This window comes from Dendrobates tinctorius, unplaced genomic scaffold (assembly GCF_039654945.1).
Source record: "Dendrobates tinctorius isolate UK_male_01 unplaced genomic scaffold, ASM3965494v1 ptg000151l, whole genome shotgun sequence".
Taxonomy (NCBI): domain Eukaryota; kingdom Metazoa; phylum Chordata; class Amphibia; order Anura; family Dendrobatidae; genus Dendrobates; species Dendrobates tinctorius.
In genome coordinates, this window is record NW_027361818.1 from 19,315,636 (window position 1) to 19,342,530 (window position 26,895).

The 26,895-nt window shown below is 48.7% G+C and overlaps 1 protein-coding gene across 4 annotated transcripts in view; it reads right to left on the reverse strand.

Annotated features, from left to right (window-relative positions):
- Positions 1-26,895, reverse strand: part of LOC141050266 (sulfotransferase 2B1-like) — a 136,192-nt gene that overhangs the window by 94,039 nt on the left and 15,258 nt on the right. For 2 of the 4 annotated variants that reach the window (XM_073547150.1, XM_073547153.1), the window contains one exon: positions 22,229-22,331. The exons of the other annotated variants lie outside the window; for them this stretch is intronic. In XM_073547150.1, the coding sequence (XP_073403251.1) occupies positions 22,229-22,309 (81 nt within the window). In that variant the 5' untranslated portion in view covers positions 22,310-22,331. The remainder of the gene's footprint in view (positions 1-22,228; positions 22,332-26,895) is intronic. 4 annotated transcript variants of the gene reach the window in all.

A 26,895-nucleotide genomic window follows, 5' to 3' on the forward strand; every position in this document is an offset into this window, starting at 1 on the left:
ATGCAGTCCATTTTTTCAGGACCGCAAATAGGACATATGCACACCCATTGTATTCAGTGGTGGTGTACACATCTCAGATTTTTCACACAGACCACGTGTCTACATGGAAAACCCGCAGACACGACATTTTTTCGGTGCAGCACGGACAAAATGCATGCTGCACACGTGCACTTTGATGACACATGGATGACAGATCAGCACAATAAGGAGACAATGATGGGAGTTATATTCAGCAGCTGGTGCCTGGGAGAAGAGATACAGTTCACGCTGATCCCAGGTGTTGGCGGCTGCTGAAGGCAGCCCTTATCATTGTCTCCTATCCATGACAAATTTGGAGATTGTGGTGATCTCCTTGAGGTAATCTCAGGTCATCGGGCCGCTCACAGTGAAGTGTGGGAACTCTATGACATCACCGCCCATCACTGAAGCTGCGCTCATAGCATCTCATTGTATCCTGTTCCTCAGCCTGAACGGTCACATCTTGGCACCATCCAGGATGTAAGCACTTATCGCTGAAAAGGATTTATGGTGTGGGACAATATGTCGGACAGGTGAGGGATATGGTGGTTTATTATTTTTCTGATTTTACAGAAGACAAGGGCTTCAATGGGATGGGCATAAGGTGAGTATATGTTGATTTCTTTTTTTCGTTTTTTTTTAAATGAGATGAGGGTTTCAATGGAAGGAGTATAGGGTGAGTATACATGTGTTTTTTATTTTTAAATACATGTGTCCAACAGGGTCTTTTGTATGATTTCAAATAAAGGACTTTAATCTTGCTGGGTCTTCATTTACAATATGAATATGGGGTTAGTAATGGACAGGCATCTGATACACACCTCTCCATTACTACCTGCTGGGCTTGATGTCACCTAACAATACAAAGGTGATATCAACCCTCCAAACTGTTACGCCACTTGCTACCACCACAGGGCAAGTGGGAAGGGCAAGGCTAAGCACTAGAATTTGTGCATTTATGAATGCCATTTCTGGGGTCACTGAGGGCTGATGCTGGTAGCTTGCCTGGGGGCAATATCTCTGACCTCTTCCCAGGCTGCTCATATCAAGCCACAGCTGTCTGCTTAGCCTTTGCTGGTTTGAATTTATAGGGTGACCCTACGTCATGTTTTTGGGTGTCCTCCCATAAATTTACCAGCAAATGTACCAGCTGAGCAAACAGCTTGTGAGCTGTTATTAATAGCCTGTGAACCTTATAGTATATTGTCCCTTGTTCCAGGGTGTTAACTTAAGCCCCCAGACGTGGGCTTTCCCTCTGATGGCTATAAAAATGTACGGGAGCCCCCACTGTTTTTCAATTTAACTTATTATACACAAGAGGTACACAATGGTGTCTGAATATAACTTTCATCATTGTCTCCTGGTCGCAATGATCTCAGTGCGAGCAGGAGACAATGCTGAGAGCAGTCTTCAGCAGCTGCTGGTGCCTAGGAACAGCGCAAACTGTATCACTTCTTCCCAGGCGCCAGTACCTGTCGCACGAACGAGGCACATGGACACACAGACACACGGTCATACTGTCCATTTTTACTGATGTCACTCATCTCTGGACACGGGTTACACCATTTGCTCATGATCAACTTACACAATGGAAGGAAAACACGTTGAGGCAGTCTTTGACAACTCAGACCCCAGATAAGATCTCACTTGTTATTTGGTGACTTAATGAATATAGTGGAATAGTGCAATTTTGGTTTGGTGACCTCAGAAACCCTGTTTGAATGTTTTATAGGGTTGACTTTTTCTCATGGTACCTACAGTGCTTGAAATTTGATTGGAAAAGTAACTGTTCTTGGCTTATATTTTTGAAAGTGTACTATCATTGAATGGACTCATGCTGTTTTTTTGTGGGGGGTTCATATAAACAGTACAGTGGGGTGATGGCTTTTATGTGAATATTAGCCAGTTTTGTGATTTGCTGCATCTGTTTATGTTTACAAATAGAAAAGCAAGCTGTGAGATCTAAGCCTATCGTCTGTCTCTAAACACGATATCTTTGAGCCCCTCACATACCTTGACTCCCTTGTTTCCTCCTATTATCTTCAATACTAGATGGAGGCCCGATGCTATCACATCAGGAGGTTGGTAATGTCACGATGGGGGCAGGCTTTGCAGCGTTAAGAATCTCCGCCCCCCCATGTACTCACTCACCTATCCACTCTCTCTTTCCCCATGTGCTGACTTCTCCCGTCTGTGCTCTCTTCTTTGACCTGTCTACCCCATGTGCTATCCTCCTTGTCAGCTGTCTCTCTCCTTCCTGTGCCATGTTCTCCCCTCATGTGCTGTCCCATTTGAGCTGTCTCCCCCCGTGCTCTGTCTCTCTCACCCCTCTGTCTGACTGTGTACAGAACATACCACAGGTCCTGTGAAGGGGAGGAAGCAAATACAATACTGACATTACAGCAGGAGATCGCAGAGGATGCATTTTTTGAGGTAAATTTTGTTTAAAAACAGTCAGTGAAATATTTTTACCTCACAAAATGAATCCTCTGTGATCCCCTGCTGTAATGTCAGTATTGACTTTTGCTTCCTCCCCTGCCCAGGAGATGTGGTATGTTCTGTACACGGTCACACACAGACAATTTTTTAAATGAACTTTCACTCATGGGAAAACCCCTTTAATGTGACCGGCTTCCTCTGCCTGTAGATACGCCGTGCATCAGCCAAATGATTCACTGTACTTGTGCAGATTTCGCGCAGGCGCAGTGCGATGGTGTTCCACTGGTGGTACCGTGCAAGAGGCTGCATGAGTATGTGAGTGTGTGTGGTGGGTATGGCGTATAGTATGTGTGAGTGTGGGGCGTACAGCATGTAGATTGTAAGGGTGTGTGTTTGTGAGTGTGTGTGTGGTACGTACGGCGTATAGTGTGTGTGTGTGGTGCGTATGGTGTTCGGCTTACAGAGTGTGTGAGTGTATGTTGTGTGAAGGTGTTCCACTGGTGGTACCACACAATAGGTTGGTACCAGCAGCAGTTTCCATATTGAGACACCCATCATATGGGTGTCCCAATATGGCCGTCGGTGAACTTCCTCCACTTGGAATTCTGGGATACGGTGACATCTGGACAGAACAGGAATTGAAAACACTAGAAGGCAATTATGTAATCAGATAGATGGTTTGAGATTAAAGAAGGGATACTGCAAAGGGTCAGTGAGGGTGAGTTTGTGTTGAGCGGGGACGCCACTTTGTGTTGTAAATTAGGGTGCCAACATCTGCGGCAAGGTATGGACAATTATGGTGAGTGGAGGGTAAGCTAGATTTTTGCTGATCCCTTCCCCCAAAATCTCTATTGTTTGGCTTCTGAATGTCAAGTTAACCCCTTAATGACAGCCAATACGTCTTTTTACTGACCTGAGATATAAGAGACTATCATCCCCATACATCTGACAATCCAGCAGCTGTTGGCTGTACACTATCGCTGACAACTTGCTGTATCGCAAATGATCAGTGTTGTCACCGTCCATATCTGTTTTAATCCCTTAGTTGCTGCTCTCAAAAGTGACTACATCAAATAAATGGTTAATAGATTGTGGGGGTCCCGTTTTAATCTAATTGACACCCTGAGATCATGATTGTGTGGTCCTGATGTTTGCCATAGCAGTTCATGGCCTAATAGCAGCTTTAGTGTCTCCAGGATATAGTGGTAAGTTCAGAAATTAGGTGGTAAACAAACACTTTTTCATTCCTTCTATACCACTTTGCATTATTTCCTGAAATTCACCTGAAGGGTTAATAACCTACCTGACAGCAGCTTTCAATATGTCAGGGGGTGCTGTTTTTAAAATGGTATCCATTTTGGGGTTTTCCAATATATAGCACCCCAAAGTCACTTCACACCTGGAGAGGTCCCTCAAAAAAATCCATTTTGTAAATTTCCTTGAAAAAATGAAAAATTACTGCTACATTTGTAAACCTCCTAAAAGGCGAACAAAATAATTTAGCATTTTAAAAATGGTGCTGATCTAAGGAAAGAAAAAAAAGTGTTCAGATCACCCTTTGTACTTCCATGTTGCTTACGAGCACGGGCCACAGCTCTGTCAGGCAGTAGACAAAATATGGAAAGGACGGTCCAGCTCAAAGGGGTAAAATCCAAAACATTTTATTTAGATATCGATAAAATAGGTATACAAAATACAAAAATGCATGAACCTGACCGGAAAACCGGAGGGAAAGTTGAGGAGACACTGTACGCGTTTCGTTCGAAACACAGACACCCAGATGTCACATACGTAGACGTGAACACGGACCATAGATCTCCCCAGCACTGTTTTTTCTTTTACAGGAATCACCAGGATGTGTGAAGGAGGTCTTATAAGAAGTATTGCAGGAATCTGAGGAAGCGCTGGGGCAATGAGTAGGACTGAATAACATAATTACAACAGGGTACTAAACCTATCCAATCTCACTGAGCCACACATTTCAACATTTACCATTCAACTAATTGCTGTAACGTCTACTTTTACTTATCAGGAGGTTAATGGCATCAACAAGATGTAAAGTCCGCACATTGGCCAGAAGCAGACGGAAGGAGCGATCATTCCTGATTGCTGCAAACTTTCTTGTATTTTCTTGATACACTGCAAACTAGAGTAGTGCCATGCTGCTGATTTCCCACATTGCAAATCCATCTCTTACATTATCCTAGAACAAGGCAAAATATTATATGGTCTAAGTCAGGGTGGGCAATTCATTTTCCAGAGAGGCCATATTAGAGACCATGACTGTTATGGAGGGCCAAACTAATAGGTAGTATGAATATATTAGGCTGCTTTCACCTTTGCGTCTATTTGCGCAGCGTTTCATCCACTGCAAACCGTATGCGTCATGTTTCCCTATATTTAAAATTGTGTACGCTGGGGCATGCGATTGCATGAGTTCGCATGCGTCAGTGTACGCATGCATTGTTTTTCAGTGTGCAGCTAGGACCGGCGAACGCATCATGTTGGATTTTTGGAAGCGGCAAAGATCCGTCAAATATGCGCATTCGTACGCATGCGGATGAGTGGGTCACATAAATGCATTACTGTCTATGGGAATGCATGCGTACGCAAGGACATGCATACGCATGCGTTCGATAAGCATGCGGTCTTCAAAATGTAAATAGAAATCCCCTGAGACATGCCCATTTTTGTCTGATGTTGTATCGAACGCATGCGCATAAACAACGCAAACGCATGTAAAATCGCATACACACGCATGTAAACGCAGCATTTTTTGCCTACATGCGTAAGATGATGCGGATAAAAATACGCTGTGTAAACATGCTTCTGGGAATGCGGATGATACGCAGCGGAATCAAATGCAAATGTGAACCTAGCCTTAATTATAATTATTTTATATTGATAGAATCACTTATTATTGAGGAGAATTAAGTATGCTGACTAGCGTTGAGCATTCCGATATTGCAAATATCGGGTATCGGCCGATATTCGCGGTATTGGAGTTCCGATTCTGAGTTCCGATATTTTTACAATATCAAATACCGGAATCAGAAGTTCCCATAATGCAATGAGCCAGCTGAGGATCCTAAGAAGTGTGGGCACATCCTGTTAGGCATGCTGAAATGATGTCATCATGATGCGTTATAATGGAGTGTGGGCGGTGCGTGAGCGGAGACTGTGCGTGACCGTGGGGGGTCTGTGCATGACCGTGGGGGGTCTATGCGGGCCTGCTGTGGGTCTGTGCGGGCTGCCGGGGGTCTGTGCGGGCTGCTGGGGGTCTGTGCGGGCTGCCGGGGGTCTGTGCGGGCTGCTGGGGGTCTGTGCGGGCTGCCGGGGGTCTGTGCAGGCTGCCGGGGGTTTGTGTGGGCTGCCGGGGTCTGTGCATGCCTGCCGGGGGTCTGTGTGGGCTGCCGGGGGTCTGTCGGGGGTTTTGTGTGTGTGCAGGCATCGTCCGATGGGACTACAAGTCCCATCGGGCTTTGCCTGCTACAATGACAGTGATTGACACATTAGCCAATGATGGGACAGTAGTAGTCCCATCATCCGGCTAATATGTTTAATGTAAAAAAAAAACACAAACATACATACATACATACTACATACATACTACATACATACATACATACTACATACAATACATTCATGCAATACATACATATAGACATACAGCACAGACCCCCGGCAGGCCCGCGCAGACCTCCGGCAGGCCCACACAGACCCGCAAGAGGCCCGCACAGACCCCGCCCGCACACACAGACAAGCACAGTCTCCGCCCATGCACCGCCCACACTCTTCCGCCCTCCTGAACTGGATGTGCAAGGAAAGAAAGGGTTTATTTTAATTCCGATATTTGTGTCCCATTGTCTTGCATTGGTTTCCGGTATCGGAATCGCCAATACCCGATATTTTTAGGGTACCGGTCCGATCCAATCCGATCCGATATTTCCCGATATCAGAAGGTATCGCTCAACACTAATGCTGACATCTCCCCATATACAGTATGAGCCTGTGTACTGTCCCCTATATAGTATATGAGCCCACACACAGTCCCTATATACAGTATGAGACCCTACACAGTCCCCTACATACATTGGCTTGTGAAAATATTCACCCCCTTGGCTTTTTACAAATTTTGTTAAATTACATCCTGTGTTTTTGCAATCTGATCTGTGTGATGCATCAGCACTGAATAGTCTAAATTGGTGAATTGAACTGAGAAAATATAGGCATAAATTAAATTTATGGGAGGAAATAACTAAAAATTGGCATGCACAAATGTATTCAACCATTTTGCTATGAAGCCCCTAAAAATTTCTGATACAATTAATTACCTTCATAAGTCATATGCTCAGTGAAAGAGGATCCACCTATGGGCAATCTAAGTGTGACATGGTTTGTCAGTATACACACACCTTTTCTGAAATGCCACAGGGGCTGCAACACCATAAGGCCTCATCAAGGTGCTTACGGTAATCTCAATGAGGTTACTGCAGTTCATCAAGCCTATCACAATGAAATGTGTGAACAAAGCTTCAATACCCAGTGGTAACCTCTATGATGTCACCGCTTGTCACTGAATCTGCACTTGCAACACCTCATTGTATCCTGGTTTTCAGCCTGGATGGTCTCATCAAGGCACCATTCAGGTTGAAAACCAGGTATCACTGAGATGGATTATGGCATTGGACAGTATGTTCAACAGTTGAGGGATATTGTTGTTTATTATTTTTGACTATTTATATTGGACATGGGCATCAGAGGATTACCTTCACGTCAGGGAAAGGTGAGGGATATGGTTGTTTATTTTTTTTTTTTACAGGGGACACGGGCATCAATAGATTGGGCATAAGGTGAGTATAACTGTGCTTTTTATTTTTAACCCCTTAAGCCCCAAGGGTGGTTTGCACGTTCATGACCGGGCCAATTTTTACAATTCTGACCACTGTCCCTTTATGAGGTAATAACTCTGAAACGCTTCTATGGATCCCGGTGATTCGGACATTGTTTTCTCGAGACATATTGTAATTCATGTTAGTGGTAAAATTTCATTCAAATAACTTGCGTTTATTTGTGAAAAAAACGGAAATTTGGTGAAAATTTCACAATTTTCCAACTTTGAATTTTTATGCCCTTAAATCACAGAGATACGGCACACAAAAAACTTAATAAGTAACATTTCCCACATGTTAGCACAATTTTGGAACAAACATTTTTTTTTGTTAGGAAGTTATAAGGGTTAAAAATTGACCAGCGATTTCTCATTTTTGCAACACCATTTTATTTTTACGGACCACATTTGAAGCCACTTTGAGTGGTCTATATGATAGAAAATACCCAAAAGTGACACCATTCTAAAAACTGCACCCCTTAAGATGCTCAAAACCACATTCAAGAAGTTTATTAACCCTTTAGGTGCGTCACAGGAATTTTTTGAATATTTAAAAAAAATGAACATTTAACTTTTTTTAAAAAAAAAATACTTCAGGTTCAATTTTTTTTATTTTACCAAGGATAACAGAAGAAATTGGACTGCAAAATTTATTGTGCAATTTGCCCTGAGTACACTGATACCTGATATGTGGGGGGAACCACTGTTTCGGCGCATGGCTGAGCTCAGAAGGGAAGGAGCGCCGTTTGACTTTTTCAATGCAAAATTGGCTGGAATTCAGATCACCAAAATGAATAAAACGCCCTATAATAATGGGCAATACCAAAGTATACCAAAACCAGACCACGTCCACATCACAACAGTAGGTTGAAAACTATAGTAAGGAGCAGACAAGTGGGTGCCCAGCCCAGGACCATTGCCCCACTCATTTTGGTGATCTTGTCCTTGTGGCTTATCATGGCCCATATACTCAAACCAGTCAGTATGGATGGCTATATGGAATGAATGGATTCCATTCAGTTATTGTGCAGTGTTAGGGCCTTATGGTCCTCATGAGCCTAGTAATAGGGAGGTTTACTGATATATTGCTATAGCTGGGTCAGACTATGTATAGGCAATTATATTATATTATATATGCTTTTCATGTTATATATTCAATTGCTATGTACTTTTGGGATGCCTGTCATGTTTTTGTCATGATTTTAATGTGTAGCTCTTTGTATCAATAAATATTTTCTAGTATCACTATATTGGTTCAGTATGCGCTCTTTTGCAGTGGTGCTTTTCCCTCCTTGTCCTGATTACTTACTTTCCACTGCTGCGGCACCTGACCTTCATATACAATATGTTATTTGGCACAGTTAGTGCACCCAACCTTGTTAATTGTACAGATCGCTGATCTGTCACATCACAGATCACTGTGACAGATCAGCGATCTGTCACAGGCAGTGCAGCAAGCTTCCTCGTGCCTGCGCTTTGCAGGCACTGAGGAAGCCGGCTCCCTGCAGGTCCCGAAGGTCCCCGTCGCCATCTTGGATTCCGGGGCCTGCAGGGAAGGAGCCCCCCGCAGCAGCGCTGCACATTGCGCTGCCGTGGGGGGCTCAGGGAAGCACAGAGGGAGCCCCCTCCCTGCCGATGCTTCCCTTTAAACCCCTGTACACCGCGATCGTGTTTGATCATGGTGTGCAAGGGGTTAACGTGTCAGGGGCGGTCTGTGACACATTGTGCCAGGTGTCAGCTGTGATAATCAGCTGACAAGCGGCCGCCGCTGATCGCTATGACGTACTATCCCGTCTCTGGGAATTAAGTCCCAGGGCACATGGATGGGATAGTAAGACATATGGGATTAAGGGCTTAAAGCTGGAGCATGAGGAACTGGTTTTGGCTTACATTGCCGAAACAGACTCCAGCAAATATGCCCTCCTCTTCTGAAGTTTCAAAAAATGCAAGCACTGAGTGGTCAAGTGCTGGCTCCTGGTCAGGAAGAACCCCTTTCCTTGTGTCCTGCACCCCCACCCAAAGTGAATGATGCAGCAGGCCACACTTCACATTAGTCCATGTAGCTCTTTCTATCATACCATGCATGGGTTATCAAGTCAAATCATGAATTCCCCAGTCCAAGATGAATCTGACATGGAGTGTGGGCGGCCAGCCAGGGCAATGGGGTGAATTGGTACCGGGCCGGTGTCTCACAGGGATGTGTCACGGTGGTGGTGACCCATTCCGTGGCCCTGGGCGTCCATGCAAAGGGGTGAATTACATTTATAGGTGAATGATACGTGATGCAACCTGTGGTTTCTGATTAGATTGACCAGCACTGCAATGTCGCTTCTCTGGGACAGATGTTGTGGTGCAGCTAAGATGTAGAAGCCCTGCACAGGTAGGGCCGTAGTCGCAGGGCAGATGAAAGAGTTGGTAGATGGTGTGCAGTGCAAGATGTAGCAGAGCCGTGTGCCAGGCGCAGGATAAAGATGACAGACACAGTCATGCAGTTCCTTTACCTGTACATGGTAAGTGCCGTCCAGGACCCAGAGTACAGATGGAGAAGGAGCTGGTCAGCCTGAAAGCCAATTTGGAATTCTCTCTCTGCAGATAGGTAGTGTGGCCTCCGTTCTAGCGCTTACCTGAGGTACTCGCAGTGCTGAGTTCAACGAAGTTCCCCCTGTTGACTCTCTTTTGGAACTTTCTCGTATGGCAGGCAGCCGTAGCCTTTTCCTTCTGGCTCCCACATGTTGCTGCTGGGGCTTCCGAGCCTTAGTTGTGTACAGAGCATTTACAACTGCTACTTCCTCAGGTTTCGGCTGCAGGAACGTCAGTGTCCCTACAAACTCGGAGACTGGAACCCGGACCATGCGCTCCAGCTAGGAGTGAGCCTTAACTCTGCTCATCCTCCAGCTCCCCTTCTCACATCCACACACTTCCCCTTCCCTTCACAGACTGCCCTCTAACTTACCTCCTCCCGACCACAGAGAGCAGCTCCTGAGCAGTCAGGTTCAGAGGTCTCCCTGCTGGCCTGGAGTGGGAAATGTGTTGTGTGTTGGTTTAACTGCTAGAGAGATCCTTCTTTGCTCCCAAGCATGACATCACACTCCCTAGGAGGAAGGTAATGCCACTGTGGCGACCGTACTCCTGGGGGCGCCACAAGTGCACTGATGCCCAGCCACTGCTAGATGATTCTGCTGGTACATTGACCCAGACCACTACATTCCCCTCGCACTCTACACAGCCAGAATCTGACCCTGAGGAAACTCAGGTTACCCTTCCCATATACTGTACCACCTTGCACGGCGACAAAGAGGAAGGTGCAGATGAAAGGGCAGGTTCGGCCCACCCGCCATCAGACACACCGCCGTACTATGAGGGGCTCTGTGCCAGTGCCGTCGCCAACGAGTGGGCCTCCCCTGCTGGCTCAGGATCACAGCACTTGCAAAGTTGAAATACTTACCTCTCCCTGCTCCCCTGCCATGACGTCTTCCACGTTTCCTGACAGTGATATTCTGATCAGAGAGCGCAATGACATCACGTCTGTACGCCCAGACTAGTACAGGGATTCCCTAGCGAGGAGACTTATTTGAGGAGACTTATTTAATTGTTTTTAATGTTGGGACAGCAATTATTGGGGAACACTATACTCTGGAGAATGATATATGGGGCCCACCATACACTGGAACATTCCAAAGGTGGACATCAGACACTGGAGCAGCATTTACAGGGCCCATTATACACTAGAGCATTAGAAATGGGGCCCATTATATATGGAGCATTATTTGGGCCCATAAGACAGTGGAGCTTCATCCATGGGGACCAACATATACTGTATCATTATGTGGAGCTCATCATATACTGTTTTAAACATTATATGGGACCAATGATTCTGTATGGAGAAATATATGGGCCTCATTACTCTGTATAGCGCACTATGCGGTGGCCATAATACTGTATGGAGTAATATACTGTTTTTCGAGCTATTGGTGAATTTGAAATGGATATCAGTCATGAGATGTAAAAAGTGAAGCAATTTTCATTGTACTATGCCGCTATTTCTCTGCCGTATCGGATCATCATGAGTTGTGCTATGTGTTAAAGGGGCACTCTTTGGCCCAGGGCACATGAAAACCTGGAGCCAGCCCTACCCCCCACAAATTTAGCCAAATAACCCCCATTAACTAGTATTATGAAGTAAATTAAGGTTGAAATGATTCAGTAATAAGAATTGATGTTTTTGGCATTCAAATGGGCACTGTAGGTGTGTTTCCTGTCCTCCACTCCCTGCCGACTTTGCTTTCCCATTGACTTGCATTGGGTTTCGTGTTTCAGTCAGACTTCGACTTTTCACGATAATCGGCCGATTTCGTTCGACCCGACTTTTGCGAAAGTTGGGTTTCACGAAACCCGACTCGACCCGAAAAAAGGCAAAGTCGCTCATCTCTAACAAAAAGCATCTGACTGCTGTGCTTGCCAACCAGGGTTTTGCCACCAATTATTAATTTTTATTTGCCAGAGGGATCATATACTTATTTCTCACTGCAAAATGCAAATAGATTTATATAATTTATACAATGTGATTTTCTCGATTTAATTTTTGATATTCTATCTCTCAATGATAAAATTAACCTACCCTTAACATTATAGACTGTTCATGTCTTCGTCAGTGGGCAAACTTTCAAAACCAGCAAGGGATCAAATACTTATTTCCCCCACTGTATGTCAGACTACAACCAACTGCTCCAATACATTAAATTCTCAAACAAATCACCCTCATAAGCTCCACAGCTGACCAGCCTCTTTAGCTTGTCTCCATCCTTCAAATGGTCCAAGATTTCAGCCCCAAAATAAACAGCTGTCATCAACAGACCAGAGATCAAGGAGAAGCTCCAACACTTCAGTAATAACATTTATGAACTCAACCCAGAAGGAGTACACATAGCAGTGGCGTAGCGTGGGGGGGGTGGGGGGGGCGGTCCGCCCCAGGCGGCACGTGTGTGGGGGCGGCGCGGCAGCAGCAGCAATTCATCTCCTCTGTGGGAGAAGCGCGGAGGCACAGTGCAGCAGCATCGGGCCGGCCTGTGTGCGGGCACATGAGGCTGAGCAGAGCGGCCTGTTCGCCATCGATAGAAGGGGCGGGCTGTGACGTCGTTCAGCAGCGTCCCGCCCCCTCCAGCCTTTGCTCCTCGGTACTGAGGCGGCTTCGGCGCTGGGGGCTGTGGAGGAAGTGGGGACGCTGGCAGCCTTCCCGGGAGGACGGGCCGAGGCCCCATTCATTCATGGCGGAGCCGCCGTCTGACAAGGTGAGAGGTCTCCGGTGGTGTGTGAGTGCCCGACACCAGCGCCATTCCTGTGCCCAGTACAGCAGGGCAGGTGGAGGTGGGCGCACACACTGGCAGCCCACAGTCCTCGCCTGGGACCCCACAAGGGCTCCTTGGGGTCTGTACTGTCACCAGTTCTCTGCCCCTCATTACTTGCGTCCTGGGGTGTGGGGCAGGCACATTACTGTGGGGGTGTCTGCTGGGGGTTGTAGTCCTGATGTGATATAAATGGGGCAATTCTCTGCGCCCCCTGATAGTGAGGCCGGTGCTGGGTGGTCTCCTCATCTCTACACCACAGTTTAAGGGGATTTCCGTCACTTATTGTTGGGTCCAAGGTGGAATAATTAAGCCGAGACCCCCAAATCCTATTCTTGCCCCCTGGATCAGCGCCGCTCATCACGCTCACAGCAGAGTCTTGGGCAATCTATGGTCATCAATGTCTGGAAGGGGTGTCGCGTGACCGCTGCAGCCAGTCCAATGCCACCAATCATCTGCAGTGTTCACGTTCTGTCCTGCGTCGTAGATGATGATGGTGGAGACCTCATCTAGCCGTCCTGTCTAATGGTCGTAGTGATGTGATGTCACACCGCCGCCATCGGTTGTCATTCTGGGGATGCTCCTTAAGTACACATCCGTACGGTGGCCCCCAGCCGAGTGCAGGGGCCGGGGTTCCTCTCTCATCATGTATGACCGCATACACAGGTCTGCTGGATTTCATACACATCCTATACCCGTGTATATATAGAGAACTGCAAGAAGATGAAAGTCTAGAAATTTAGAAATAATAACAGCAGAGTAAAGGTACTGTCACACTAAGTGATATCGCTAGCAATATCGCTATAACTTGTGACGATATAGCGATATTGCTAGCGACATCGCTGTGTGTGATACTTACCTACGACCCGCTCCCCCGCTGGTTATCGCTGATCGCGCGAGAAGGTCCAGGACTGTTTCTCGTCGTCAGCTTCCTGCGGCGAGACGAGCAACGAGCGTGGAGCCGGGCGGGAGGACGTAGGATCGCCACGTCTGACTGGTAAGTAGCGACCCCCGTCCCCAGCGATGTCGCTGGTGAGATCTGCCTGTGTGGCAGCTCACTAGCGACCACTTAGCGATGTACCAGCGATCCTGACCGCGTCATATCACTGGTAGATTGCTAAGTGTGACTGTACCTTTAGTAGCAGACTAAAAATTATATCTTTGAGTGTAGTGTGGGCTCTTCGGATGCTTCCGGAATCCGGATTATCATTGACCAAAGGGGCGGCAAATTTTTCGACCGCCCCGGGCGCCACAAACAGTGGCTACGCCACTGACACATAGCAGTAATGAGTGAGGCCATACTAGGCCACAGGCCATCAAAGGGAGGACGACATGACAGGGTTGAGGGGAACTATAGGAAGGTGACATGTAAGGGGTTTGGTAAGGAAAGGGTTAAAGGTTTTGAGCAACAACAAGGGGATGGGACTTCGGAGGTGTAGGAGGGGTCACATGAGGGAGTTGGGGGGGACTATAAGAAGGTGTCGCCATCTTAGTAGGACAACCATTTTCGGTGCCCCATCACAGTAGGAACAAGCTCAGATCCTACCTTACATCATGGACGTTGAAGCGATCCTTCAGCAGCTGAGAGCGGCTGCGAGCTCCAGGGGCGCAGGATGGCTGCAGCCTGCACTACAGGGCCTGTTGCAGGAAGGGGGGACCACTCATCCACAAGGCCAGGGCGATGGCCTCGGAGAGCTTGGCCTCCGGAGCTCCTCAGCCCAGAGGTAACCCCCCGGGTTCGGCGCCGTGTTAGGAGCCCCTCCGGGGACCCTCCAGCTGGCGCCTCACTCTGCAGGCCTAGGGCACGGGGACCGAGGGCTGGGAGGAATCCTGTGTCGAGGCGGGACCTGCAGCAGGGGGAAGTGTCGGCTTCCCCTCCACACATGCGTCTATGGCTGCTGGGGAGCCGGGAGCAGGTGCGGCTGGTGCGCAGCCAGGAACGGGTCCAGCTTGGCTGAATCGTTAGGGAGCACGGGGGCCGGTTTCCACGGCGCCTTCACCTGGGAGCAGGAGAGGAAGACCCGCCCACACAGCAGCTGCGCGCGGGAACAGGAGAGCAGAGGGAGCAGGACCACCCAACGTGCACCAGGCTGCACGGCTGAACGAGAGGACGGCTGCGCTTGGGGACGGGAGCACAGAGCCAGTAGGACAAACCAGCGTGCATGATGCTGCATGGCCGAAGAGCAGCCGGTGAGTGGCAGACTGCTACACTCGCCCACCATATGGCTGCTGCTGCTACTGCTGCAGTGATTCAGGGAGACAGGCAAACTGATATGCCTGCGTGGGATGGGGGAGAGGGTGGGGGTGCGGTGTACCAGAGGGGTTTCCTGTCTGAAAGGGGGGATGCTGCAGCTGGGAGGGGGGTGATGGGTTACATGGCCCACGAGCAATATACTACATACCTGGCGCTGTCAGGGGGACAGGACGGGTCACGTCAGCGCATGATGCCCACGATGGACACAGCGGTCAATACGGGCCGGCTGCATGGAGCTCCGTCGGAAGCTATTGCCAGGAGCAGAAGATCTTCAAGCACGCACCAAGGACATCAGGACCCTGGATCGGCGGCCGCTGGGGACACAGCACCCAGGCAGCTAGGTGAGAGGAACTCTGTAAATTACTTACAACTGTCATTAGCCTCTGATGTAAATGCACGTGGGGAATTGTCGGCAGGGGGGGGCTAGTGCCAGCACGGGGTTGTTTTTTCAAGGTTTGAGAGATTTGGTTATGTCATGGGATGCGGGGACAGGTCAGGGGGAGCCATCGCCGCTGTCAGCTTGGGTAGGGTCAACGAGGGATAGTGGGTCATTGGAGAGTAGAATTCCACCAGGTCCGTTATCGGGGAGTAATGGGCCACCAGGCTCATTAGGGCCAATACCAGGCACAGAAGTGCGGGAAGCACTGGTGGGGGACGAGTCAGTGGGACGAGGAGCTTTAGGTGAAGTAGGAGAGAAGGAAAAAGATGATGCTGTGCGCTTAGATGACGCCGCGAAAGGGGAAGTGTACGTTTGTTTTAAAGGGCCTTAGGGGGCGCACTTGAAACAAGAGGTTAGGGAAAGGATATGGAAGGGGGAGTACGTGGAAATTTTTTCATTGCTCCCATTGGATTTTAATTTAGATAGGGTTCGGAGGGATGACTCAAAAAAGAGGATGAGGAAAAAAGGAGGTTTCGGCTCATCCCCTGAACATTTTCAAACTGGTTACAGGCATTCGCTATACTAGCTAGCGTGATTGGGGAAAAATCACCGGAAAGTTGTTCACCCCTTTTTTGTTATATGGATGCTTTTGGCGAGGCTTATAGAGTGTATGGGGGTCAGGGTTGGCTTAGGTATGATGAACAATTCCACCAGCAGAAGGCAGTTAGACCTAGCATCAGCTGGGACCACAAAGATATAGCATTATGGATGAGAGTAACGGCCCCGGTAAAATCAGGACAAGGAACGCAGCTTTTTTCCGGGGGCACCGGGGGTTCGGGGCAGTCAGGGCACTCGGTGGCGTTGCAAAAGGGACTGTGCTTCTCCTTTAACGATGGTTCATGTAAATTTGGGACAAAATGTAAGTTCAAACATGAATGTTCTTCATGTGGAGGCAGTCACGGGGCAGCAAAGTGCTTTAGGGGTGGGAAACAGAGAGGGTCTGACGGATTTGAAAAAAGGGGTGACTCCAGTGCAACTGTCAGAGATGGAGCAGTATCTAAATAAGTACCCAGATAAGGATGCAGCGGTATTGTTACGGGATGGTTTTAGGGACGGGTTTCGGATCCCCTTTGTGGATGTTGAGGTGAAGTTGTCAACCAAGAATTTGAAGTCGGACAGAGAATTCCCTGAAGTGGTCACGGAAAAATTGAATAAAGTGGCATTGGGGAGAATGGCCGGGCCGTTTAGATCCCCGCCTGTGGATAATTTGAGAGTTTCACCATTGGGGGTAGTGCCTAAAAAAGAGCCGAACAAGTTCAGGTTGATACATCACCTCTCATTCCCAAGGAGTTTGTCAGTTAATGATGGGATCGACCCGCAGATGTGTTCAGTTTCGTACACATCATTTGATTTGGCGTTGAATTGGGTCAGGGAGCCAAGGAGCTCAGTTGGCAAAGACGGACATTGAAGCGGCTTTTCGCTTGCTACCGGTCCACCCGGACAGCATGAATTTGTTGGGGCATTTTTGGAACGGGGGGTTTTACATTGATCGTTGTTTGCCAATGGGGTGTTCGTTGTCATGTGCGTATTTTGAGACGTTTAGCACATTTTTGGAATGGGCAGTTAAGGAAGTGTCCGGTCTTAGCTCCTGTATTCATTACTTGGATGACTTTTTGTTTATGGGTTCGGCACAGTCAAATGCGTGTTCTGTTTTGCTTCACACCATGGAGAGCGTGGCAAAAAAATTTGGAGTCCCGGCGGAAAAAACCGTGGACCCAGTCACGTCGCTGAGTTTTTTAGGGATCGAGATTGACTCCGTGGCAATGGAATGTAGGATCCCAGAGGATAAAGTCTTGGATATGAGGGCTACGGTAAACCGAATATGTGGTTTGAAGAAGGCAACGTTGAGAGAGGTTCAATCGCTGCTTGGCAAGTTTAATTTTGTTTGTTGGATTATGCCAATGGGGAGAGCCTTTTGCAGCAGGCTTTCTTTGGCTACAGTTGGGATTACATCGCCGTCGCATTTTATACGACTGAGAAAGGAGTTGAAGGGCGACCTAAGAGTTTGGGCGCTTTTCTTGGAATCTTACAACGGAAAGTCAATTTGGATTGCACAAGTGGTGTCAGCTGAATCACTGGGTATGCTAATTTCATCCGGCAATCGAGGTTTTTGCATGTTTTTTTCGCGGTATGTGGTTGGTGGAACGATGGCCATCGGAGTTGTTGGCCAATCAGGTCATGCGTGAAATATTTCCGATGGTAGTGGCTCTATCATTATGGGGAAAGTTGGTACGTGACAAAAAAATTTGTTTCCATTGAGAGTCACTGGGAGCCGTAAAGACCATAAATTCGTTGTCATCTCCCGATCAGATCGTGGTCAGGGTTTTGCAGCACTTGGTGTGGGTAGGTTTGAGTTGCAACCTCTGGGTTACTGCTGAGACCCAGCCTAAAGGAATGTACCCTATTCTTGAAGCTCTTTTTTTGTTCGCAGTGGGATCGATTTCGAGAACTGGCGCCACAAGCGGAATCCACAGGGTTGGCTTGCCCAGAGGAATTATGGAGCCTTCTGTCAGGGCAGTAAGAGAATTTTTCCAGGTCGTTGGCAACGGGAACATGGGCTCACTATTTGAAAACTTGGCGTGTTTGGGAAGATTGGAAGCTGCAGTTAGGCAGGGGCTTGGAGGATGAGAGCAAGTTACTATTGTTATTGGGTCATAGTTGGGAGTCAGGTTGGTCGGTTCCGAAGCTTAATATTTTTTTGTCAGGATTGGCTTTCGGCTTTAAGTTTAGGGGGTTGCGGTATTTAACTAAGTCATTCTTGGTTTTGCAAGCAGTTAAGGGATGGAGAAAAAACTGGAGGGTTTCGGACTGGAGATGTCCGGTATCCTATGAAGTACTGTTAGTTTTGGGTGAGCATTTGAAGGACATATGAGCATCGTTGGAGGAGGTTGTTTTGTTTAAATTGGTATTCTCTTTGGCATTCTTTGGGGCCTTTCGGTTGGGGGAATGGGTGAGCCCTTCCCGTTTTAAAAAAGGGGGGCTGCTTAGACAGTATGTGGACATGTTTGGGGATCAGTTAGAAATAATTCTGCGGTCTTCTAAGACAGATAGGGATGGTAAGGGTTGCAAGGTGGTACTTTTTGAGGTGAGCGGGTCTCCGTTATGCCCGGTGAGTTGAATGAGGAATTTCGGAACAGGAGGGAGATCGTTTACGGACCCGTTGTTAGTTCAAGGAGATGGCTCATTCCTGTCTCGTTTTCAGTTTGTAACGATATTCAGGCGGTGTTTGGAAAGAGGGGGCTTGCCAGCAAGGGAGTACAGCAGTCACTCATTTCGGATTGGGGCAGCTATGGAGGCCGCAAGCAGAGGATTGGGTGAGGACATGGTAAGAAGGATTGGTCGGTGGGAATCGGTGAGGTTTCGTTCATATGTACGCCCTAATTTGGTCTAGTGTTTGTCCACAAGGTCTTCTTATTGTGGTTATGGTGTTTTGTTTTCTTATTTGTTTCAGAGTCGAGACAGCTGCTCGTGTGGATAATGGGTCACTCTTTTGTATTCTGGGCAGCGATGAGAGCTGACGTTCGTCCAGATGGGAGACAGCTTGGCGTGCCAAGGACTTTAGCAATCTTGAGATGGATCGGTAAACGGGGTATGGTGTGGAAGCAACTATTACCCGAGTTTCATAGGTCCGTTCGCCTAGAACTGACTCCGGAGGTGCTGCTAATCCATTTGGGGGGGAACGATTTGGGGAAGCGTCCATGCAGGGACTTAATAAGGGATATTGAATTTGACATGTTGAGGCTGTGGTCCATGTTTCCCAAGCTTCTGGGGGTCTGGTCAGACATCATCCCTAGGAAGGTGTGGCGCGGGGCGGGATCAGTCCGCGGGGTGAATAAAGCTAGGATAAAGGTAAATTGCACAGTGTCCCATTTTATGGCAAGGAATAGGGCGATAGTGGTGCGCCACATGGATTTGGAATCGGGGGATGGGGATTATTGGAGGAAGGATGGGATCCATCTGAATGCGATCATATTGGATTTATGGTGTTTGGCAATTCAAGAAGGCATAGAGAAAGGCTTGAATGTGTGGCGGGACACAAATGTTTGAGGGGTCAGAACATTTGTGTTGGTGGCGTGGCGGGAGTGGTCCTCGAGGTTGGTGGTGCCAGGAAATGGCGGTTTGGAGGGGGGGATCTGTAAGGTCCTGGACTCCCCCTTGGGCGGATTAATGTGGAACGGAACATAATGGTCACACTGAGGAACAGAAGCGGAAATACACAGGTATTTTGGGTGGATATTGTCCAGTTGAGTCTATTAGGGTCTCTGAGCTGGTGCTTCACGGCTAGAGGCAGGACTCGTACTGGGGACAAGGTTTATGGGGTCATTGACATGTGGCAGTAACAATTTTGGGGCCTCGAGGACCGCCCCTCCTTTGGGAACATTATTTTGTAAATGTTTTGTTAAAATGTTAATAAGTCTGCTGTGGCCAATTTATCCAATAAAGGTGTGCGAGTCATCATTTAGTGGGTTCGGCAGTTCTAAAGTAGATGGGGAGGAATCTATAGGTATCGCGAATACCCATTGTCAAGTGAGGCCGTACTGGGCCACAGGCCATCAAAGGGAGGACGACATGACAAGGTTGAGGGGAACTATAGGAAGGTGACATGTAAGGGGTTTGGTAAGGAAAGGGTAAAAGGTTCTGAACAACAACAAGGGGACGGGGCTTCGGAGGTGTAGGAGGGGTCACATGAGGGAGTTGGGGGGGACTATAAGAAAGTGTCGCCATCTTAGTAAGGCAACCATTTTGGGTGCCCAATCACAGTAGTAACAAGCTCCCACCCACCTGCCCATGTTTATGGGGTTATGGTGGAATTGTCTACAGGATCTATAGATATGGGGTGTGTAATGGGTTAAGAACTCCAAATTCCTAACAAATGTTTTGCATTTATGTATATATTTGCCATGGCAGCTCGGCGTGGCAGGAGTGGTTCTCGAGGTTAGTGGTGCCAGGAAACGGCGGTTTGGAGGGGGGGATCTGTAAGGTCCTGGACTCCCCCTTGGGTGGATTAATGTGGAACGGAACATAATGGTCACACTGAGGAACAGAAGCGGAAATACACGGGTATTTTGGGCGGATATTGTCCGGTTGAGTCTATTAGGGTCTCTGAGCTGGTGCTTCACGGCTAGAGGCAGGACTCATACTGGGGACAAAGTTTATGGGGTCACTGACATGTGGCAGTTACAATTTTGGGGCCTCGAGGACCGCCCCTCCTTTGGGAACATTGTTTTGTAAATGTTTTGTTAAAATGTTAATAAAAGGCTGCTGTGGCCAATTTATCCAATAAAGGTGTGCGAGTCATCATTTAGTGGGTTCGGCAGTTCTAAAGTAGATGGGGAGGAATCTGTAGGTATCGCGAATACCCATGTCAAGTGAGGCCGTACTGGGCCACAGGCCATCAAAGGGAGGACGGCATGACAGGGTTGAGGGGAACTAGAGGAAGGTGACATGCAAGGGGTTTGGTAAGGAAAGGGTTAAAGGTTTTGAACAACAACAAGGGGACGGGGCTTCGGACGTGTAGGAGGGGTCACATGAGGGAGTTGGGGGGACTATAAGAAAGTGTCGCCATCTTAGTAAGGCAACCATTTTGGGTGCCCCATCACAGTAGTAACAAGCTCCCACCCACCCGCCCATGTTTATGGGGTTATGGTGGAATTGTCTACAGGATCTATAGATATGGGGTGTGTAATGGGTTAAGAACTCCAAATTCCTAACAAATGTTTTGCATTTATTTATATATTTGCCATGGCAGCTCGGCGTGGCGGGAGTGGTCCTCGAGGTTGGTGGTGCCAGGAAACGGCGGTTTGGAGGGGGGATCTGTAAGGTCCTGGACTCCCCCTTGGGTGGATTAATGTGGAATGGAACATAATGGTCACACTGAGGAACAGAAGCGGAAATACACGGGTATTTCGGGCGGATATTGTCCGGTTGAGTCTATTAGGGTCTCTGAGCTGGTGCTGGTGCTTCACGGCTAGAGGCAGGACTCGTACTGGGGACAAGGTTTATGGGGTCATTGACATGTGGCAGTTACAATTTTGGGGCTTCGAGGACCGCCCCTCCTTTGGGAACATTGTTTTGTAAATGTTTTGTTAAAATGTTAATAAAAGGCTGCTGTGGCCAATTTATCCAATAAAGGTGTGCGAGTCATCATTTAGTGGGTTCGGCAGTCCTAAAGTAGATGGGGAGGAATCTATAGATATCGCGAATACCCATTGTCATGCCTTAACAACATACTCTACTGTATGACATGGCAGAAATGTCTGACCTGAAAAGGTGCAGCAACAAGAGGCCGAGTAAACAAAATCTCAACAACTTGTTTGACAAGGAATGTAAAACAATAAGGAAGGCCCTAAGAAAGGCCTCAAATAAAAAAAAATGCAGATGAAAAGACAGGGAATCAGCAGAGCACAAAAGGGTCTTATCTGATGATATCAGAATAAAGGAATAAGGAATCTACTCACCTGGTAAAGTTGCATTGAGGCAACATTTGTCGGGAACCTGTCAGCAGGATTGTGCACAGTAACCTACACACAGTGTCAGGTTGGCACCGTTATACTGAATAAAATAATACCTTGGTTGATGAAATCCGTCTTGTGGTTGTTTCTTATTCTTTATTTTCAGTTTTGTGTTAATGATTTGCTCGTGACCTAGAGCAGTGGTCCCCAACGTTTTTTGCACCAGGGACCGGCTTCAAGCAAGACCATTCTTCCATGGCCCGGCAGGGCGGGGTAGGAGGTGTGACAGGGGAGGGGCTTTGGTCATAAGGGGGCGGGGCTATGGACACGGTTGTAGTTTAGCAGTGCATACTTATCATTTAATTATAACATTTATAATGTGACTCAACTCACCATAGGTTTTGAATGAGTGGGAGCATCTGGCTTGTTTCTCTGTTTCAGTGGGAGCACTGGGCTACTTCTACTGATGACCATCACTGCTAATGATGATTGGAACCTACAAGGAAATGGAGCATTGAGCACTTAAGAAAAATTGTACTGGAGTACTGTACATGCTGATTATTTTCTAATCATCAGAAAATGTATGTGTGGTTCCCCCCGTCCTGTCCAGCTCTGTGTGGCTCCCCCTGTTGTATGCATGGCTCCCCTGTCCCATCCTTGTATACATGGCTGTGCTCCCACTCTCCCATCCTGTATACATGGCTCCGCTCCCACTCTCCCATCCTGTATACATGGCTCCGCTCCCACTCTCCCATCCTGTATACATGGCTCTGCGCCCACTCTCCCATCCTGTATACATGGCTCTGCTCCCACTCTCCCATCCTGTATACATGGCTCTGCTCCCATCCTCCCATCCTTGTATACATGGCTCCTCACCCACCCTCCCATCCTGTATACATGGCTCCGCACCCACCCTCCCATCCTGTATACATGGCTCCGCTCCCACTCTCCCATCCTGTATACATGGCTCTGCGCCCACTCTCCCATCCTGTATACATGGCTCTGCTCCCACTCTCCCATCCTGTATACATGGCTCTGCTCCCATCCTCCCATCCTTGTATACATGGCTCCTCACCCACCCTCCCATCCTGTATACATGGCTCCGCACCCACCCTCCCATCCTGTATACATGGCTCCGCTCCCACTCTCCCATCCTGTATACATGGCTCTGCTCCCATCCTCCCATCCTTGTATACATGGCTCCTCACCCACCCTCCCATCCTGTATACATGGCTCCGCACCCACCCTCCCATCCTGTATACATGGCTCTGCTCACACTCTCCCATCCTGTATACATGGCTCCGCTCACACTCTCCCATCCTGTATACATGGCTCTGCTCCCACTCTCCCATCCTGTATACATGGCTCTGCTCTCACTCTCCCATCCTGTATACATGGTTCTGCTCTCACTCTCCCATCCTGTATACATGGTTCTGCTCTCACTCTCCCATCCTGTATACATGGTTCTGCTCCCACTCTCCCATCCTGTATACATGGCTCTGCTCTCACTCTCCCATCCTGTATACATGGCTCTGCTCTCACTCTCCCATCCTGTATACATGGCTCTGCTCCCACTCTCCCATCCTGTATACATGGCTCCGCTCCCACTCTCCCATCCTGTATACATGGCTCTGCTCCCACTCTCCCATCCTTGTATACATGGCTCCGCTCCCACCCTCCCATCCTGTATACATGGCTCTGCTCCCATCCTCCCATCCTTGTATACATGGCTCTGCTCCCATCCTGTATACATGGCTCTGCTCCCACTCTCCCATCCTGTATACATGGCTCCGCTCCCACTCTCCCATCCTGTATACATGGCTCTGCTCCCATCCTCCCATCCTTGTATACATGGCTCCACACCCACCCTCCCATCCTGTAAACATGGCTCTGCTCCCACTCTCCCATCCTGTATACATGGCTCTGCTCTCACTCTCCCATCCTGTATACATGGTTCTGCTCTCACTCTCCCATCCTGTATACATGGTTCTGCTCCCACTCTCCCATCCTGTATACATGGCTCTGCTCCCACTCTCCCATCCTGTATACATGGCTCTGCTCTCACTCTCCCATCCTGTCTACATGGCTCTGCTCCCACTCTCCCATCCTGTATACATGGCTCCGCTCCCACTCTCCCATCCTGTATACATGGCTCTGCTCCCACTCTCCCATCCTTGTATACATGGCTCCGCTCCCACCCTCCCATCCTGTATACATGGCTCTGCTCCCATCCTCCCATCCTTGTATACATGGCTCTGCTCCCATCCTGTATACATGGCTCTGCTCCCACTCTCCCATCCTGTATACATGGCTCCGCTCCCACTCTCCCATCCTGTATACATGGCTCTGCTCCCATCCTCCCATCCTTGTATACATGGCTCCACACCCACCCTCCCATCCTGTATACATGGCTCTGCTCCCACTCTCCCATCCTGTATACATGGCTCTGCTCTCACTCTCCCATCCTGTATACATGGTTCTGCTCTCACTCTCCCATCCTGTATACATGGCTCTGCTCCTACTCTCTCATCCTGTATACATGGCTCCGCTCCCACTCTCCCATCCTGTATACATGGCTCTGCTCCTACTCTCCCATCCTGTGTACATGGCTCTGCTCCCACCCTCCCATCCTGTATGCATGGCTCTGCTCCCACCCTCTCATCCTGTATGCATGGCTCTGCTCCCACCCTCTCATCCTGTATGCATGGCCCCGATCCCACCCTCCCTCCCTTGTATATATGGCTCCGCTCCCACTCTCCCTCCCTTGTATATATGGCTCCGCTCCCACTCTCCCTCCCTTGTATATATGGCTCTGCTTCCACTCTCCCTCCCTTGTATTTATAGCTCCGCTTCCACTCTCTCTCCCTTGTATATATGGCTCCGCTCCCACCTCCCACTCTCCCTCCCTTGTATATATGGTTCCGCTCCCACTCTCCCTCCCTTGTATATATGGCTCCACTCCCACTCTCCCTCCCTTGTATTTATGGCTCCGCTCCCACTCTCCCTCCCACGTATTTATGGCTCCGCTCCCACTCTCCCTCCCATGTATTTATGGCTCCGCTCCCACTCTCCCTCTCATGAATTTATGGCTCCGCTCCCACTCTCCCTCCCATGTATTTATGGCTCCGCTCCCACTCTCCCTCTCATGTATTTATGGCTCCGCTCCCACTCTCCCTCCCATGTATTTATGGCTCCGCTCCCACTCTCCCTCCCATGTATTTATGGCTCCGCTCCCACTCTCCCTCCCATGTATTTATGGCTCCGCTCCCACTCTCCCTCTCCTGAATTTATGGCTCCGCTCCCACTCTCCCTCCCATGTATTTATGGCTCCGCTCCCACTCTCCCTCTCATGTATTTATGGCTCCGCTCCCACTCTCCCTCCCATGTATTTATGGCTCCGCTCCCACTCTCCCTCCCATGTATTTATGGCTCCGCTCCCACTCTCGCTCCCATGTATTTATGGCTCCGCTCCCACCCGTGTATGTATGGCTGGGCTCCCCCATCATACTTACCCTCACATCGCTGAACTTCCTTCCCATCGCTGAACTTCTCTCCCTGCATCTCGTGGCACTTCAGCTTCTTTCTGTGCAGAGCGGTCATGTGCTACTGCTCATTAAGGTTCATGAATATGGACGCCACCCCTATGGAAAGGAGTGGCATCCATATTCGTGACCTTAAATAAGCGGTACACTTGACCTCTCAGCGCTGGATGAAGCCGCCGTGCCGACAGGGATGCAGGGTGAGTATCAGCTGCTGCACCGCCCCCGGCTCCCCTTGTGTCCGTGGACCGGCAAGAGCACTATAACAGCCCAATGCTGGGCCGTGGACCGGCGCTTGGGGACCCCTGTCCTAGAGCGAGGCTGGTGTATGTGGTGCTCTGATTAGGTATTCATAATGCAGACTGCTGATAGGTCACTCACTGACTTGCTCCCTAGTTTGCATAATGAATACCATCACATACTGAATAATAAAAAAAAGGTTTCTGCAGGCAGGTGCCGGCCGTGGTACCTGCACTGCAGCATAATGGCATGGTTAATGTGCAATTATTACCTTTTGCAGATTTACTTGAGCGAGGAAAGAAATTTCAGTTTGAAAATGGCACCTGCGCAGTAGCAGCTATCGGTTTGTATTGACATCCAATAGCTGCTGTTGCACAGGCACCGGCGAAGCCATGTTGCTGGAGAAGAAAAATAAGTCCTCTTCCAAGATGGTGCCGCCTGCGCCTGCGCTTTAGCAGGTCTCGGTGATCGTCGATAGCTGCTATTGCGCATGCGCAGGTGGCGTCATCTTGGTGAAGGACATTTTATTTCTTCTCCAGCAAGATGAAGCTGTTGGCGCCTGCACAACAGCAGCTATCGGATCTCTATACAAACCGCAGGAGCGTAGGGCGCTATTTTCAAAATGACTTTTTTTTTCCTCACTCATGTAAGTTTGCAAAAGGTACATTAATCATGCAATTATGCTGCAATGCAGGTGCCATGGCCTGCACCTGCCTACAGAAATGCTTTTTTTTTTTTATTCAGTATATGATGGTATTCATTATGCAAACTAGGTTGCAGGTGAGTGAGGGATCAGTGACCTGTCAGCTGTCTGCATTATGAATCTAATCAGAGCACCACATACCCCGGCCCCCTCACATACCACATACACCTCATACCCTGGCCCCCCCACATACCACATACCCCGACCCCGCCTTTGGTGCATGAGAATCTCATTAAGGCCTCTTTCACACATCAGGTTTTCGGCGTCAGGCGCGATCCGGCGCTTTTGACTAAAACCGGATCCGGCGAAATGCAATGCCGGATCCGGTTTCCCCCCCATTGACTTGCATTAGAGCCGGATCGAGCCGGATGGCCATGCGTTTCATCCGATTTTCGCCGGATCCGGCAATGTGACGTGATCCGGCGTCTGGAAAAAACGGCTACTGTAACGTTTTTTGTCTCCGGCGAAAAAGCCGGACACGCCGGATCCGGCGTGTCCGGCTTTTTCATACAATGAAAGCCTATGAGCGCCGCAATGCGCCTGATCCGGCGACAGCCGGATCCGGCGGCCGGATCCGG